At 35.2% G+C, this 18,388-nt stretch overlaps 5 protein-coding genes and 1 pseudogene across 5 annotated transcripts; 1 reads left to right on the top strand and 5 right to left on the bottom strand.

The window, feature by feature from the left end:
- LOC104711376 lies at positions 2 to 1,240 on the top strand. The gene has a single exon (XM_010428075.2). The coding sequence runs from the start codon at positions 210 to 212 to the stop codon at positions 1,062 to 1,064; it is 855 nt and encodes a 284-aa protein (XP_010426377.1). The 5' UTR covers positions 2 to 209; the 3' UTR covers positions 1,065 to 1,240.
- On the bottom strand, positions 3,766 to 4,404 carry LOC104715437 (agamous-like MADS-box protein AGL97). Its single transcript, XM_010432845.1, has one exon. It carries the CDS (start codon positions 4,402 to 4,404, stop codon positions 3,766 to 3,768), a length of 639 nt encoding a protein of 212 aa, XP_010431147.1.
- On the bottom strand, positions 5,123 to 6,648 carry LOC104711375 (annotated as a pseudogene).
- On the bottom strand, positions 8,195 to 8,629 carry LOC104715436 (agamous-like MADS-box protein AGL97). Its single transcript, XM_010432844.1, has one exon. It carries the CDS (start codon positions 8,627 to 8,629, stop codon positions 8,195 to 8,197), a length of 435 nt encoding a protein of 144 aa, XP_010431146.1.
- Positions 8,998 to 9,636, bottom strand: LOC104715435 (agamous-like MADS-box protein AGL97). Its single transcript, XM_010432842.1, has one exon. The coding sequence runs from the start codon at positions 9,634 to 9,636 to the stop codon at positions 8,998 to 9,000; it is 639 nt and encodes a 212-aa protein (XP_010431144.1).
- LOC104711374 (long chain base biosynthesis protein 2b) lies at positions 11,449 to 14,950 on the bottom strand. Its single transcript, XM_010428074.2, has 12 exons — positions 14,641 to 14,950; positions 14,469 to 14,534; positions 14,197 to 14,285; positions 13,870 to 14,015; positions 13,658 to 13,782; positions 13,473 to 13,566; positions 13,215 to 13,378; positions 12,920 to 13,081; positions 12,480 to 12,606; positions 12,208 to 12,374; positions 12,001 to 12,108; positions 11,449 to 11,770 (listed from the first exon to the last, which is right to left on the bottom strand). Exons 1-12 carry the CDS (start codon positions 14,764 to 14,766, stop codon positions 11,675 to 11,677), a joined length of 1,470 nt encoding a protein of 489 aa, XP_010426376.1. The 5' UTR covers positions 14,767 to 14,950; the 3' UTR covers positions 11,449 to 11,674.

The following is an 18,388-nucleotide window of genomic DNA, read 5'->3' as shown; positions in this document are numbered from 1 at the left end:
GCACAAACACACACGTGTCAGTAACTAAACACCTCTCCTTCTTCTTCCTTGTTCGATTCCTCCTCCTGACGACGATTCACTTCTGATTCCTTCTTCAGATAAAGACTTGCCCTTTCATCTTCTCCAGTAACACATACACTTGCTTATGGCGGTTCCAATCTGAGAAAGCTTTGAAATAAAGAAAACCACTTTGCCTTGAGAAAAAAGAAATGGCGGAATTGCAGCCACTGGATGGTCAGCAAACAAACGGCGGAGTTAATCCTACTCCGGCGTCAACTTCAGCCGAAGCGACGGCGATTACAGCCGCGGGATCGAAACGATTGAGAAGACCAAGTGTTCGATTAGGCGAAATCGGCGGGGACCAGTATCAGCAGCAGCAACATCATCACCACGCGGCGGGGGCGTACGATTCGCAGGGGAGGAGATCGAAATGGACACCGGCGACGACGAGTGGTAATAGAAAAGATATGAGTAAATCGTCGAGGACGAGAGCCCTAACGAATTTGAGTTCTGGGTATGAGAATATCGGAACCCTAGATGATGAAAGAGATGGAAATGTGGATTCTTTTGGTGTTTCGAGTTGGCGGGTCAAGAAACGGGTCGGGTCAGCGGCGGCGGCGAAGAGGGTCCGATCCAATTGGGTATCGAAAATTGGGGACGGGGATGATAAAATTAGTGGAGGGGAAGAATTGGAAGGTGGGTTTAGGGATTTCAGTAGAGAAGATTCAGAGAGTCCGATAAAGGAAGAGTCTTTGGATAGAGATGGTGGTGGTTTTTACGGTAGAAGAAGGTATGAGAGTAACAATAGTAGTGGAAACAGAGAATTCGAATCCAATATGGATGGAGGAGTTGGTGGTGGAGGAGGAGGAAGAGAAGGTGTGAAGATATGGCTACAGGAGTTAGGGTTAGGGAGATATTGGCCTATGTTTGAGATACATGAGGTTGATGAAGAGGTTTTGCCATTGTTGACATTGGAAGATCTTAAAGATATGGGGATTAATGCTGTTGGATCGAGGAGGAAGATGTTTTGTGCAATTCAGAAGCTTGGTAGGGAGTTCTCATGAGAGTGTGTGAGAGAGATTTTTGATCGTTTTTTTTATTTTTGTTCTGTTGTTGTTTTTTTTGGTTGATGATAGTCAGTCATGGCAGAGTATAAGCTTGCAATGTCTGAAACCATGAAAGGCTTTTTTTTTCCCCTCTATAGATCTTTCATTCGTCTCTATTGTTTGTTATCTTGATATGTGTTGTTTGAATGTAGCATCAGGCACAGTAGTGTTAGTAGAAGTGGGAGTGGGAAAAGTAGAGTAGAAGAAGGTTTTTAACTCTTTTGATCTCACTTTTCTTTACTTGAGATTGTCTCCATGGATGTTCTTGATGATTATGCAGTCGAATAGGTGTAGCTATTTGCAATAGAAGTTTTAAGGAGAAGAGAACGAATGTCTTTTTAGTTACACTGTGAAGTCTTCAGCTATCTCAATATGTAGAAATCGGAGCGATTGAGAAAAATAAAATTAGACTCTTCAAACTCACACTTACCTCTTTTCATATGTGGGTGGAAACAGAGGAACCATTTAACCAAAAAAGGTAGCGGATCTGACTTAATACGGGAATTTGTTATGTGTTTGATCCCATTTTTCTCTTTAAACTCACACCTACCTCTTTTCATATGTGTTTGAACCATTTTTCTCTTCTTCTTGTGTCTTTGGAGCTGTCGGAATATATCTGATCCTGGTAAGGTCACCTGCTCTGATTATAACCTGTCATAACACAGAGAGGAACTATAAGGATAGCACAGTCCCTTTTTCAAGATTTAGCCTTTTGGGGTAGATTCAAATCGTGTATACTATGCTGATAATTTGTTAAGCCTTCATGGAGTTACTACTACTATTACTACTATTATGGCTCTTCTTGGTAAATCCGTAAATGATATGGGAGATCAAGCGAGTGAGCTCGATGCAAGATATTTTACATGTAGGGCATTAGGAAGATCTTTTTTTGAGTGAGATGCGGATCGGATATGCATATACGAGCCCTAGCTCGCAACAGATAATAGCAGGGAAACTGACGACCACAACTGCCAAGTGCCAACTATAACATTAGATTCAGCTATATCATTATATTTAATATAAAAATTTTAAACGAGCTTTCGATGCAAGTGCTTTTGTGCTACATACATACTCAGTGTACTATCCTATCACCATTTTTTATAATAATACTATTTGATCATCCAGAATTGCTAGGATTACACTATACAGCAATGGCAGAGATGAAGGATCACGTACCACAACTCTATTTCTTTAAAAGTACTCTCCATACTAATATGTTTTTTAGCATTCGTGCATGTGCAATGAATCTTAACCCAAAAAGTTCCCACAATTTGGCACAGGGAGGGGATCCAGCTGCTCTTGCTAGACATCAGATAAGAGTTCCAAAATTTGGTGAAGGAGTAAGCTTCTTTTTACGTACATAGTTTTATAGACATTAGAAGCCATTTTACTGCAATATTGCAATTCCATAAATTTCAGACCAATTGAGATATATGTCACTGTCTCACTGACCTGACTTCATGCATATCCGTAAGATATTGTTTTACAGTAACAGAAACAAAGTCTCTACTCTCTGTACATAGTTCTAAAGAGGCTATTAGTTCCAAATTCCGATAGTATTACAAGATTCTAAAAGATTCATATCGATATAGATTCTGGTTGTTAAAAGTGAAAGAAGATAAGTTGAGTTTTTTTTGGAAAGAAGTTGAGTTCGTATGGAATGTTTCATTAATGCTGACACTCTTGAGTCTTGAATGTTTTAACTTAGCCATGGAACGTGGGAGAGTTTGCATTTAGATATAGCATAAATCACCTATTGCCTATGTTACATGATGCCTGCTTTGACACTTTAGAATTCGTGACTAGTATTGTGTACAGCTGCAGACAGTAAAACCCCTCCTACTTGTATTCATATCGACCTAACTTAAGGTATTGTCTGTAATGATGTTGGTATGGTGGTAAATGTTCTCTTCCTCCCCTCTTGACATTTTTTACAACAAAACAACAGAGAGTGGACATTAATTTCTTTAAATTTTAGAATTGGTGACTAGTAAGTATTGTATACAGCTGCAGTGCAGTAAAACTCCTCCTACTTGTATTCTTATCGACCTAACTTAAGGTATTGTCTGTGTCTGTGATGATGATGTAGGTATGGTGGTAAATATTCTCTTTCTTTCCCCACTTGACATTCTTACAGCATCCGGCATTGACTTTTGTTGTCAACAGGGAGAGTAGATATCAATTTCTTTACATTTTATATTGTTGTTGTATTATTGTCAAATTAATTAATTCAAGCTATTATTTAATAATTCTATATATGTCGAATTAGTTGTGGTGAAGATATAATTAGTTAATTAACTGTTCTAACCTGGGAGGGAGTAAGTTACATTAATGCTTCTTCTACTCTGTTGTGTTGATATTTTAAGAATGGCGGCTTCAGGAGAAAGTAGCATCCTTGTGGTGCGTTTATTCATACAGTTTGACAAAGAAATATGGGAAAACAAGAGTGAAAAAAAAGAAGCTAAAAGTAGTCTTGGATGTTACCATCTCTCTCATCTATATATTATTCAGTATAAACCAACAAGTTCATCATATTCTAAATACATTTTAGATTAACCCCTAAAACAAATACCATATAGCAGCTAGATATTACAGTGCAGTGCAGAGAAATACAGAACAGAGAATACTAGATATTAGTAGTGAGAAGTGTATTTAGGAATTAAAAGTTTGTAGATGCATAATAAAGAGCATCAATATCAATTTCATTGAAGAAATCAGAAGAGAAGAAGTCGTCGTCGTCCAAATTGATCATGGGCATAACTTGAGATTGAGTCTCATCATCAACCGAATCAAATATTTGATCAAAGTTGCTGCATCCTTCACCCACGTCGTCGTTTCCACGTAAAGTAAAAGAAGAAGCATTGTTGTTGTTGTTGTCCTTCTCCACTAGTACGTGTTGATGATCTCTTTGCAACTCCTTGAGATCGTGTAACATCCTCTTCATTGAATCAATCGCGTCGCCCAATTCCTCCGCATTCTCCGAATTGGCGAGACTCTCGTCTTCCCACCAAAACCCTAACTTTTCATCATCGTCGAGTACGTCATCCCGAGTCGGAGTCTGACCAGCGAGGAAAGCAGCGACAACGCTATCGACAGAGGAGTGTCCAAAAGTGTAGAAAGAGTTGTGTGAATTAGACGAAACCGGAGTAGCTAAGATTGCAATCTGAGCGTCGGAGAGAAGACAAAGCTCTGCGGCTTTGCTGAAAAGGCCCTTCCGACGTTTCGAGAATGTAACCGCTCGTGGTTTTTTCCCCTCTACCTTCTTCTCTGTATCAATCTTCCTCTTCAAGCCACCCATTGTTATTGATCGATGTTTTCGACTTCGAGAGATCAAATTACAAAACCAGAGAGAGAGACGATCAAATTACAAAACTGAGTTTTTTTAGTTTATCGTGTTTGCGTGTTGCGACTGCTGTGTTGAGAAACAATGTATACTGTATAAGTAGAGTATATATATAGAGACTTTAGCCTCAGCTCTCCTTTTTCCTTTTTTTGAACCCTAAAAATCACCTGAACTATTTTCGCTAAAAAGGGTTTAATTAATTGTTTCCTTTTAAAAAAAATAAAAGTAAATTAGTAGGTTTTAGTGAAAACGTCCGTCACACTATGTTAACCAACACATATTCATAGCTGAATCATGAATTAAATACACATATGTTAACCAACTAAACCAAAAAGTAAACCGATCTGTACGTATCCAGCAAAAGTTCATCTCGATCGTCATGTTTAATTATGTAGCACTTGAGGAATCATAGTGTCTCCAAAACCTCAAATCCTATCTTCTGCAACTCGGCCCTGAAAAAAGTTGCTCTTCTCCCTTATTCTTGCTAACTTATTAATTAACAAGAAACCGGACTCTTAACGCACAAATTTATATTGAATCCCTGTAAGTAGCTTAAAACTTACAAGTAAAAGAATTTAAAACAATCAACTATGCTATTGACTTGGGCCAATGATGATCAGATCATATTAGAGAGTTAACCAGTTAAAATCTGGTGTACGGAACATGGCCAAGATGCATAGATATATATGTACTAATAAGTATAGAGACATTGCAATGCATGCACCTGGCGAACCGGTCCAAATCCTTAGTTCGAAATTGTAACATCACCAGAAGACCTGCTATTGAACCATGATTTATCCGGACGCATCCAGTTCATGAACTTGCCAAGAAAACTACAAACTTTTCTTTCTAAAGACTAGTGAGAAGCAGAGCAATGGGGGTTTTCAGAGTCAGGTTTCTTATACATAAGCTTCGTGTGAAGAATAGTATCCAACATCGAAACAGCTTCAACAACATTCTTGCCTTTGTTCAACATCACGCAGCTCGCCCTGCAAAAAGTTTCAAAATCCAAAATTAGACATAAAGAAGAAACTGTAAGTCTTAACCAGGATCATGTTTGGTGCATAATATTTTACCTTTTGGCATTTGCAGCATCTGTGATCTCAGCTCGGGTTGGAACACCGGGTTTTACAAGTGATTCCAGAACCTGAGTTGCCATAATTACCGGTACACGAGCAGCTTTACAGATACCTATAATCTCCTCCTGTATATTAGCCAATCTCTCCCATCCACATTCCACTGCAAGATCACCTCGAGCTATCATAACTCCCAAAGGATTCGAACACTTCATTGCCTCTAACAGAATCAATGACAAGTTCTTGAATCCGCTTTCCGTTTCAATCTTTAGCACAATACCAAGATCATCTAGTCTCCTTTTCTTGAGTTCTTGCCTTAGAACGGTTATATGAAAGAAATGCCAACCATGTCAGCATGTGAAGCTACATAATCAAGATCTTTGATATCTTTTGACGTAAGGCCTTTGAAACGGATATCGCTTTGTGGAATGTTAATGGACTTCTCTGATCCTAGTTTTGTACCTTTTGGACCAGCATGAGTGATGGAGACAACTACCTGTGAAGGGCTTGTTCCTTTGATTACTCCCCATATTTTGCCATCATCAAATCCAATGGTTTCACCAGGCTTGACTGAATCAAACAAATAACCGGAAGGACAAGTTAAACTATATGCTCCTGGAACAGTTACTGAAGGTTCATCGAGCGATCCTTCTCGGGTTATGACTATTAAATCTCCCACTTTGAGACTTACAAATGATTCCTTGGGAGGAACATCTACTACTCGTCCAACTTTCTTTCCCTTGACGTATGACTCAGTTCCCGACTCAATGTAAGCAGTATCAAAACATTCAGCTACAAACCCTGTACTGGAGATAACATGAAACTTTTTTGAGATTCCAAGTCTCCTCTTTCTCCATCTAGCGTCACGTAGTCTAACAGAATCACCAATTTGGAGACCAGCAAGAAAATCCTGGTCTTGGACCGAGATAGTAGCATCAGGGGAAACCTGACCAGGAGGTTCTGTTCCTGTGAGAGAGAGCCATACCACAGCAGGAGAAACAACATTTCCATAAGCATCTTTCTTTGGTGTAACTTTCATCACACAAGGACCCGGTTTTAAGGTACCAGTTCTCAGTTTTGGTCCTGCTAAATCCATATGAACACGACATGGCATCTCTAGCATCTGGTTGAGAGATAATGAACTAGTAGTAGTCCTATGCTGTATAGTTAAAATTTAGACCTGTCACATAGATAAAGTTGAGAAGCATTCCACTTCTCTGCTGCTGATAGATGTGACTGGAGAGCATTCAGTTTATGGATAACACTAGCCACATTATTGTCCCCATTGCTTCCAGAGAGATGTGCTACTGGCAATCTCCGCAGACCCTTAAGTTCTTGAACACCCTAACCGGTCTCCATTTCGCCGTGCTTATAAGCCCAAATGCAACCGCAATTTTCTCGCTATGCTGATACAATAACTTCTCCTTCTTTGCATCATTTCTGGAATTAGCCGGTCCAGTTTATCATATAATAATTTATTTGTTTGTTATATTATTGTCAAATTAATTCAAGCTTATTATTTAATATAATTCTACATACAGTAGAACCTCTATAAATTAATACTCGCTATAAATTAATAAATTCTTCCGGTCCCGAGTTGGGCCGGTGTAAAAAATGATACATTTCGATAAATTAATAAGATAATATTTTTTTTGGAAATCTTATGTAAAAATATAGTCCCATCAATATCATAAATTAATAAGCAAATAAACTAATATATATATATATATATATATATATATCTAAGAAAATCTAGTGAGATATGACTCTATTATTGTTTGCCTATCTAAAAAAATCTAGTAAATATGACTCTATTATTGTTTGTATGTTATTGAATTTGCATTCTTATTGGAGCTCATCTCTAATTTTTTTCATTGTTATCTTCTCAAATCGAATCCAAAAATTATGGAGAGTCCTAGATGCGATAATTGTTTATTTAGTACCTCAATACCTTCTTCGACTTCATCATTACCATGAAAGATAGTAGTAGCAATTTTTTTCTAAACTCTAAACTTCTAACATTTATCATTTTTACCTAGATAATATAGTAAACCATTAACATTCATCCTATTACGATAGCCAAGATTGTAAATTAAAAAAAATTTATTTAAAAATATGAATGATAAGAAAAGTTTATTATTTTGTAATAGAAATTTTTTTAAAATTATAAAAATGAGAAAATCTCTTCATAAATTAATATTATTAATTTATCGATAAATTAATATCGATAAATTAAAACCTCTATAAATTAATAAAATTTCAAGTTCCCGACCTTATTAATTTATAGAGGTTTTACTGTATGTCGAATTAGTTGTGGTGAAAATATAGTTAGTTAATTAACTATTCTACTTTAACCTGGGAGTGTGTAAGTTACATTAATGCTTCTTCTACTAGTCTGTTTTGTTGATATTTTAAGAATGGCGGCTTCAGGAGAAAGTAGCATCCTTATGGTGCCTTTTATCACAGTTTAGGAAACAAAGAGTGAAAACAAAAGAAGCTAAAGAGTACTCTTGGATGTTAAAATCACTCACATCTATTATTGAGTATAAACCAACAAGTTCATCATATCCTAAATACATTTTAGATTAACCCCTAAAACAAATATCATAAAGCACATATATAACAGCTAGAGTTTACAGTGCAGTGCAGAGAAATACAGAGCAGAGAAATTAAAAGTTTATAGATGCATAAAGAGCATCAATATCAATGTCATTGAAGAAATCAGAAGAAAAGAAGTCGTCGTCGTCCAAATTGATCATGGGCATAACTTGAGATTGAGATTCATGAACCTCAGAATCAAATATTTGATCAAAGTTGCTGCATCCTTCACCTACGTCGTCGTTTCCACGTAAAGTAAAAGAAGCATTGTTGTTGTTGTTGTTGTTCTCATTCTCCACGACGACGTGTTGATGATCTCTTTGCAACTGCTTGAGATCTTGTAACATCCTCTTCATTGAATCAATCGCGTCGCCCAATTCCTCCGCATTCTCCGAATTGGCGAGACTCTCGTCTTCCCACCAAAACCCTAATTTTTCATCATCGTCGAGTACGTCATCCCGAGTCGGAGTCTGACCAGCGAGGAAAGCAGCGACAACGCTATCCATAGAGGAGTGTCCAAACNCTGGGAGGGAGTAAGTTACATTAATGCTTCTTCTACTCTGTTGTGTTGATATTTTAAGAATGGCGGCTTCAGGAGAAAGTAGCATCCTTGTGGTGCGTTTATTCATACAGTTTGACAAAGAAATATGGGAAAACAAGAGTGAAAAAAAAGAAGCTAAAAGTAGTCTTGGATGTTACCATCTCTCTCATCTATATATTATTCAGTATAAACCAACAAGTTCATCATATTCTAAATACATTTTAGATTAACCCCTAAAACAAATACCATATAGCAGCTAGATATTACAGTGCAGTGCAGAGAAATACAGAACAGAGAATACTAGATATTAGTAGTGAGAAGTGTATTTAGGAATTAAAAGTTTGTAGATGCATAATAAAGAGCATCAATATCAATTTCATTGAAGAAATCAGAAGAGAAGAAGTCGTCGTCGTCCAAATTGATCATGGGCATAACTTGAGATTGAGTCTCATCATCAACCGAATCAAATATTTGATCAAAGTTGCTGCATCCTTCACCCACGTCGTCGTTTCCACGTAAAGTAAAAGAAGAAGCATTGTTGTTGTTGTTGTCCTTCTCCACTAGTACGTGTTGATGATCTCTTTGCAACTCCTTGAGATCGTGTAACATCCTCTTCATTGAATCAATCGCGTCGCCCAATTCCTCCGCATTCTCCGAATTGGCGAGACTCTCGTCTTCCCACCAAAACCCTAACTTTTCATCATCGTCGAGTACGTCATCCCGAGTCGGAGTCTGACCAGCGAGGAAAGCAGCGACAACGCTATCGACAGAGGAGTGTCCAAAAGTGTAGAAAGAGTTGTGTGAATTAGACGAAACCGGAGTAGCTAAGATTGCAATCTGAGCGTCGGAGAGAAGACAAAGCTCTGCGGCTTTGCTGAAAAGGCCCTTCCGACGTTTCGAGAATGTAACCGCTCGTGGTTTTTTCCCCTCTACCTTCTTCTCTGTATCAATCTTCCTCTTCAAGCCACCCATTGTTATTGATCGATGTTTTCGACTTCGAGAGATCAAATTACAAAACCAGAGAGAGAGACGATCAAATTACAAAACTGAGTTTTTTTAGTTTATCGTGTTTGCGTGTTGTGACTGCTGTGTTGAGAAACAATGTATACTGTATAAGTAGAGTATATATATAGAGACTTTAGCCTCAGCTCTCCTTTTTCCTTTTTTTGAACCCTAAAAATCACCTGAACTATTTTCGCTAAAAAGGGTTTAATTAATTGTTTCCTTTTAAAAAAAATAAAAGAAAATTAGGTTTTAGTGAAAACGTCCGTCACACTATGTTAGCTGAATCATAAATTAAATACACATATGTTAACCAACTAAACCAAAAAGTAAACCGATCTGTATCGAGCAAAAGTTCATCTCGATCGTCATGGTTAACTAGGTACTAACCCGCAGAAAACCGCGGGCTAAACATTTTTTAATAAAAATTTGTAATAACTTATTTTATTATTATGTTATTTATAATAGTTTGTGATTAAAAGTTTGGTTAGTTTATATTAAAACTTTTGTATTTTAAAAATGTTTAGTGAAACTCTGTCAATAAAACCTTTGTATGTAATGAATACAATTGTTTAAACATTTGTCAACTAAACATAATCACTACTAACATGTAAAAAAGAGCAACTAAATATAGCTAGTAAAATTTTTAAAAAGTCTCTTTAAAAATAATATTTATTGTTTTTTTTGTGGCTTCCTTTTCTTGTCTGTAATAATTTTAACTGGTGGAATTTTTTTTAAATAAAATTTGTAGCTGTAAATTTTATTTGATTTGGTTTTCAAAATCTTACCTGTTAATTTTTTTTAAGTACGAATTAGTTTTGATTCTAATATATTTATTTTACTTTTCTACAATTTATTTTATTTGATGTGTCCCCGATTTTTATTTTTTAATTATTTTTTATTTAATTAATTAATTAATCTTAATTAAGTTTTTTTAATGGCAATTGAATGTAATTTTTACACATTTTAAGGTTAGTTTCATATTTGTACTTTCCAATTAATTTAGTAGAGATAAAATTTGTAGTTGTAGATTTTATTTGATTAGATTTTTAACATCTTAGCTGTTAATTTTTTTTTTTAATACGGATTAGTTTTGATTCTAATAGATTTTTTTTTTTACTTTTCTACAATTTATATTATTCAATGTATCCCTGATTTTCGTTTTTAATTAATTATATTTATTTAATTAATTTATTAATCTTAATTAAGTTTTTCTAATAGCAATTGAATGTAATTTTTTACACATTTAAGGTTAGTTTCATATTTGTACTTCCCAATTAATATAGTAGGATTATAGTAGCACTCGGGGAATCATATCTTCTGCAACTCAAATCTTATCTTCTGCAACTCGGCCCTGAAAAAGTTGCTGTTCTCCCTTATTCTTGCTAACTTTTGTGCGTTACCGCTTACCCGGATAGCTTCAGGTGTTGGAATTGGAACAACTAACAAACAACTTCCATATCAACTAAATTTTAGGTTTACCTCAATATGTTAAGAGGAAGTATACACACTCCGCCTCATGATCTCAACAAGATCAATAATGGCAGAGTACCATTACCATACCATTCAAGCATCCACAAGCTTTAACATACGGGAAAGCTTTCTACAACAAGGAGAATTATAAATTGTTGCCACAGAAATTTTGAGAACCACTCTACGGCTTGTATAGTCTTGGTGGTCTCTGGAAGACCAAAACCAAAATATTTCGAAGTTCATTACTTCTGGTCCAACGAATTGGGCCCCTAAGTTCGTGGAGTGAAGCAGAAGCACATATGTCTACGCTAGCATCTGAATTTTTTTTGGGCAGTAATTTACGAGGGGAACTATACAATTAAACCCTTACAAAAGCAATAGGAAATCAAAAGAAAGAAGAAGACAACAATCACATGTTTCACGACAAGTAACAGGACGAGAACACAAAGACCGACAGCCAGAAAATTGTACACTAATGATAATTAATTGCTAACCAAAACCTCTTTCGAAAAGAAAACTGATGCATTACTGTTTTTTAATCCAATTTAATGCCATTTTTCTCTTCGTCTTGCTTCTTTGGAGCTGCCGGAAAATATTTAATCCCGGTAAGGTCACCAGCTTTGCTTATAACCTGTCCACAACAAATATAGGATTAGAGTGTGAGAAGGATGAACTAAAAGCAGAGTCCCGTTTTTTAGGACTTAGCCTTTTGTGTAGATTCAATTCATGTATGATATGCTGAGAATTTGTCAAGCTTTCATGGAGTTTATCAGAGGATTCAGGTTTCCTACTATTACTAGGGCAATACATGTTAAATGATGTGGGAGAGAAAGAGAGTGAACTAAAAGGGAGATGTAGTACCTGTAGGGCTTTAATAAGATCTTCTCTTGAGTGAGATGCCGATATGCAAATACGAGCCCTGGCTAGCAATAGAGGTGTAGCAGGGAAACCGACGACCACAACTGCCAACTGTTTACGATTTTTGAAAATACGTTAACAACATAAGAGCTGAATTTCCCTTGTGTGAAAGCAAGTGAGATAATGCAGCAGAAATAAGAGAAGGCTTACGTTTTCTCGCAAACATTCCCTTGAGAAGGCTGGGATTTTTGCTGGATTGTAAAGCATTATTGGCATTACTGGGGAATCATTGTCTCCAAGAACCTCAAACCCCATCTTCTGCAACTCAGCCCTGAAAAAGTTGCTGTTTTCCCTTATTCTTGCTAACTTTTGTGCCCCTGCGAATGTTTTTTTAAGAAGAATTTGAGACTGAAACTTGAGATTATGAAACTCAAAGAGCAAAAGAGTTGCAGTAACAAGAGCAAAAAAAACTGCAGACATGCCTCTGTTTGAACCGTCCTCTCCGAGGATAACTTGTATGGCCGATATGATTTGTTGTGCGGAAGGAGTTGAAATTGATGTTGCGTAAAGGTGAGCAGGGCAATGGTGCTTCAAATATTGGATGAGGTCCTACAAAGTTGAAACACAATATGCTATAAAGCCTTTGATCGATTTTGAGATGAAGTCTACTGCTTGCCTAAGGAATCACGCTGTCTGTTGTGTAGATATAGAATGGCCTTACTGTATCAGCTTTTTACTCATCTTTCAAAAGTTTCATTACTTCATCATAGAGATTATTTTAACTTGCATAAAATGTACAACATTTTTTCATATATCTAAGTTTCCTGGAAGGTCCAACTTATGATTTATGAAAACAATATAAACCATAGAAATGTGCAAACAATCAATCAGTGAGTGATAACAAAGGTATATAATTGCTAACCTTGGATCCGGCAATATAGCCACCACAAGACCCGAACGATTTTGTGAAAGTTCCCATCATTATGTCTATATCAGCAGTGTCAACTCCCAGGAGTTCACAAACACCCCTTCCTGTCTTGCCAATTGCTCCAATGCTGTGAGCTTCGTCCAAGTAAACATACGCCTGAAACGAGGATATGCAAGAAGTTAAGTAAGACATCAGACAGCCAAATTAGTGTTAGACAACTTTTAATGATCGAGTTCTTTAATCTCTCATTCATGTTAGACACAAAAGATGGTTTACCATGTTACCGCACCTTATACTTCTTGCATATTGAGACAATCTCGGGAAGATGACAAATTTCCCCTTCCATGCTGTAAATACCCTCAACAACAACAATAATTTTCTTCCACGGTCTGTGCGTCCTGGGTTGTCCCTCAGCGATTTGCTCTTTCAATACTTTTTCCAAATGAGAAGGTGCTGCAAAGCAAACAACAAGAGAACAAAAAGATGATATGTCACCTATTTAATTGGCAAAAACAAATCTGGAACGTGAATCATGAGAAATGCTTACTGTTGTGTTGGAAAACGCGGATAGTGGCTCCTGAACCTCGAGCACCATTGACAATTGAAGTATGGTTCAAAGAATCACTTATTATCAACCCTCCCTGTATTACATGGCAGTACGTAAGCTACTAAAAACATAGGTTTTGGAAGTCAAATAGGTGTTCATCACAAGATGGAGCAGCATACACATACCTTTCCAATCAAGACAGGAATGATAGCTGAGTTTGTTGCGTAGCCCATGCCACAAACAATAGCAGCAGGTTGTCCAACATATTTAGCAACACATTCCTCAAGTTCTGCATGCACAGATGTAGTTCCTGATGGCAGAGAAACAACCGATGTCAGGCAACAACAAAGAGAAGAGAATTGTTGGAGACCTAATACACAAAGACGACACTCTGTACCTGCATCAACGCGAGAGCTGCAAGTACTAGCTGAAAATTTCTTCAAAGACTCAATAACACGAGGCGTGCAATATTCATCGAAAGAACCAAATCCAAGATAATTGTAGGAACCCAGATTAAGGCACCTGCTAGTCTTTGTCGTTCGCCTACACAGAGTTTGCAACCAAAACGGTTTACTATTTGACATCCTCGGCGTAGGTGATAAATCTCAATTTCTCAATTATAAACCGTATAAAATTCAATCTTCACATTTGGTTTCATCATCTCCTAACGTGACCACAGAAACAATAACTGTTCAATAGAAAAAGCAGAGGGAAACAGACTCACTTAAGCGTCTTGTTGTTGTCATTAGAGACTCTCTCAACGACATCAACCCAGGCATCAGGTGCACTTGATATGGGACGGCCAAAACAGTCCTGTATCAACATCAAAGATTTAAGAATCAAACACCAAACAAAGAGTCCCCATAAACAATACTCCACAAACAGGAACATTTTATATAATTCCTACGGCTTGCAACAACTAAATGTTCACCAATAAGGCTACAAATGAAGAGATTGAACATAATGTTAAAACCGAAACAAAATTGGAGAAGAAACCTGAATACGATGATACAATCGTCTGATGTAGAAATCCTCATGCGCCAAGCAGATCGGTGCGTATCCCTATACACAAATTAGTAAAAGAAGACTCAACAACGCCGCCACAAAGCGATTACAATGACGGAGACAAATAGAATCAGATTAATTTTGTGAGGAGAAGAAATTGAACCTGGAGATTGTTGGTGCGCCACCAATCGAAGAGAAGGCGGGAGTAATCGCGGAGCTGGCCAAAGGCGAAGAGCAAGCCGTAGCTGAAATACGTGGATACAGCTGTAAGGTATGGGATCGTAATCATTGTTTCAGCTCCTCCGGCGTCTTCTTTTTCTCCGAAACGATTCTCTCCCTCTCTATCTCTCTCTCAAGATCTGGGAATATCTGCGCCTGCTCTCACGCAAGAGAGAGAGAAGAGAAGAGAGATTTGAATTCAACCTTTGTTTGAGTTCTTTCTTCCCTTTCGTCGAATAATCGGATCCTTAAACCAATCATCTTCTCCTCTTCGTTTTCTTTTTTCTTTTTTGCATTTTTTTTTGTTGGTGAGTTTTTTTTTTTTTTTTTTTTGACTATTCAATATTGAACGGTAAGTATTATTCTAAGAAAATAATTTATTTTTCTCATTTAAATAAATAGTTTTAATTATTTAACATTTTAAGACAATTGTTTCTGTTAACTATTTTTAAATAACAACTCCCTATCCTAAATGTTAGTTTACTCAAGTGTTGTTTTACATGATATTATTTACTCAATTATATATGTCTAAATTTATTAATTATTATTCTCAAAATATAAACATCATTTTTTTATATGATAACTAATGGAAACGGAATATGCTGAAAAAATGCACTCTGAGAAATGTTTTCATAAAGTTTTTTTTTTGTCATTATATACACAGAGAGGAGATTACAGGTTGTCCATTGTTCATTATATTGCTCATACAAGTTGGTGTAATTTTCCTTTTGGTGATTTAGGGGTATTATTGGATTGTGGTTTTTAAAGGAGTTTGATGTATTTAAGAATCAGGTGTTATTCAATTGGGTATTTTTAAAAATCCATTAAAATCTAGTGTTATTCAATATCTACTGGATTTTGTGTGATTTTGGATTTCAACGTACTTTGCTTCTAAAATATAAACAAACACAATACTACACTTTTCTCAATCATTTCATTTTCTTCTCCTCTCTTCAGATGGATCTCTAGCCTTTGACATATTATTGCTTGATTTTTTTTCTCAATCCTTTTATATAATCACACTTATTCATCAGATATGTATTATTTTTGAGAATTTTTTTTTGTGTTCTTTAACTTTTTTTTCTGGGTTCATGATCTATAACTTTTTTTTTTGGTTTATGATATAATCACACTTTTTTTTTCTGGGTTCAATCTCTGTTTCTTCCTCCTCAAACCCTTTGTATATAATCACACTTATTCATCAGATCTGTGTTTTTTTGTATTCTTTAATTTTTTTTTTCTGGGTTCATGACATCTGGGTTCTTTAATTACACCAAAAATCTGGATTGAATACAAATACAGTTTAATTCAAGTTTTCTATGACATATGTAAAAGTCTGGGTATTATTAATTTAATATAATTTTGGTGTATAATACAATTTATGGATATATATATATATTTTTTTCTAACAATAACTTTTTAAAAAATCTATAACAATCACTAAAAATACATTATCAATGACTTTCAAATCCACCTTATATGCATTATAAAGTCCACACAAATGCATTAGACTTTTAAATCCACTAATATCCTGGGTTAATTAAAATCTATTAAAATCCTCAATCCAATAACACCCCCTTAATCTGCTTCTTAACTTTATAAACCGCTATTTCAAATCCGGATTTCTAATTGTTATTGAGTAACTGTATCGTGTTATATACTCACTAAACCGGACTCGTGGTGAAAAATTAATAGAAAAGGGTCCTCTCTTTGGTAATTTAATTTCCAGAGAATCACATTTTAAAACTTTAAAGTGTGATTGATTAGCACTTTAAACCTTGAGATTTTTTCAGTAATATAAACCTTTGAAATGATTTTACTAATACTTTAAACCTTAAACTAACTTTCCTGTTTGCACTGCAATGAAAGATGACGGAACAGTAATATCCGTCAACATAAAATAGTTAAACTATGCTGGTTTGATTTAAATATTTGTTTAGTTAATTTAATTTAATTTAATTTAATTATTTATTACAGTTGATAAAAAAAAATACATCAAAGCAAAAAAATGAAGAATAAGAGGTAAGGTTAAAACATTTGACAAATGTAAAATTAAATATGACAACATATTTAGAAGATTAATTGGTTTCCAATGAGAAATCAATCGATTTGAATCAGAATCCAGTGGAGATGCATTTATTAAAATGATTAATAATGTGAAAATAACGTCGTAAAAGTTTTCTCTACAATGAATATGAACATAAATTTTTTTTATATATTTTTATTTATTTATAAAAACTAAAACTAATTAAAATATAAATTAAACCAACATAGTTTAACTATTTTGCGTTGACGAATATTATTATTCTGTTATTTTTATGGCAGTACAAAAATGAAAGTTAGTTTTAAAGTTTAAAATCATTTTAAAGGGGGTATATTCAAATTGACATTTTAAGTGATTTGTGTGAAATTTACAAATTCTATGTTATTCAATCATGGATTTTAAAAAGTCTATTAAAATTCATTGTTATTGAACTGATGATTTAAAAATCTACTTTAAAATCTATTAAAATCCCTTGTTATTGAACTGATGATTTAAAAATCTACTTTAAAATCCACTGTTATTCAAAACAGTTTTGTGGATTAGGATTTTAATAATTTTTAGGATTCTAGAGGATTCTAGAGGATTTGTTTAGTTAAAAATACAGAAATCCAAATCTCATGGTTGTAGGTGGGATTTGAAAGAATTTTACAGAAAATCATATGAACTTCCCTAAAATCTATCAAAATTCTAAATTTACTAAATCCCATCAAATTCTCCAAAATCATGGTTTGAATACACCCCCCTTAAATGTTTAAAGTGTTAATAAAATCATTTTAAAGGTTTATAGTGTTAGTGAAATTCTTTCAAGATTTAAAGTGCTACCCAGTGTTCAAGAAAGCGCTAGGCGGTATCTGGGCAGTGATCCAGCGCCTAGCGCCTAGAACGCCTAATCGGGGCCTAGACGGTTTTAAGCGGTGTAGACGTTTACAACATAAAACATTATATATATAAAATTATGTATAAATATATGTTAGAAAAATAAAAAAAATATAAATTGTAAACAAAATTAAGAAAAATACATTTATTTAAGTTATATTAACAACATATAAACATTTATAATTACGTATACATATATAAAACTTGATAGTTTAAATATATATAGTTAAAAATCAAAAATAAATATTAAAATTAAATTAATGTAATTTTAAGCGGTTTAGGCGGTCATCTAGGCGTCTGCTGAGCGCCTAGCGCCTAGACGGCGCCTAGGCAGCCGCCTAGACCGCTTTCTTGAACACTGGTGCTACCCAGTGATATTTTGAAAGTTTAAAACTGTGATTTTCCCATTTAATTTCACTTACTTCTTTAAACGGGAAATGCCGCATTGATGATATTCGATTACGGCAATTTTTGTGAGGAGTAAAAATATTTGGAGACGAGATTCGTATATCTCCGAAATCTTAAACATTTAATGGAAACAAAAAAAAGAATAGGAAAATATGAAGTTGATTTAGGGTTTCTTAAAATTTAGAGGATTAGTTAAAATATTCTCTGCAACTGTCGGGTTCAATTCAACGACGACTCTCTAACTCTCAAAATCAGGAGTCTAAGGCAGAGTTATAACTATGCACCAAGTCGAATCTCTGGTCTAAGTGGTTGTGTATGTTTCCACGGAAGACGGGAACCTTGGTACCCACTTCTCTCTCTCTCA

This window comes from Camelina sativa, chromosome 9, assembly GCF_000633955.1.
Source record: "Camelina sativa cultivar DH55 chromosome 9, Cs, whole genome shotgun sequence".
Lineage (NCBI taxonomy): Eukaryota > Viridiplantae > Streptophyta > Magnoliopsida > Brassicales > Brassicaceae > Camelina > Camelina sativa.
The sequence above is the reverse complement of the archived record's forward strand: the minus strand, read 5'-3'. Positions and strand labels throughout refer to the sequence as shown.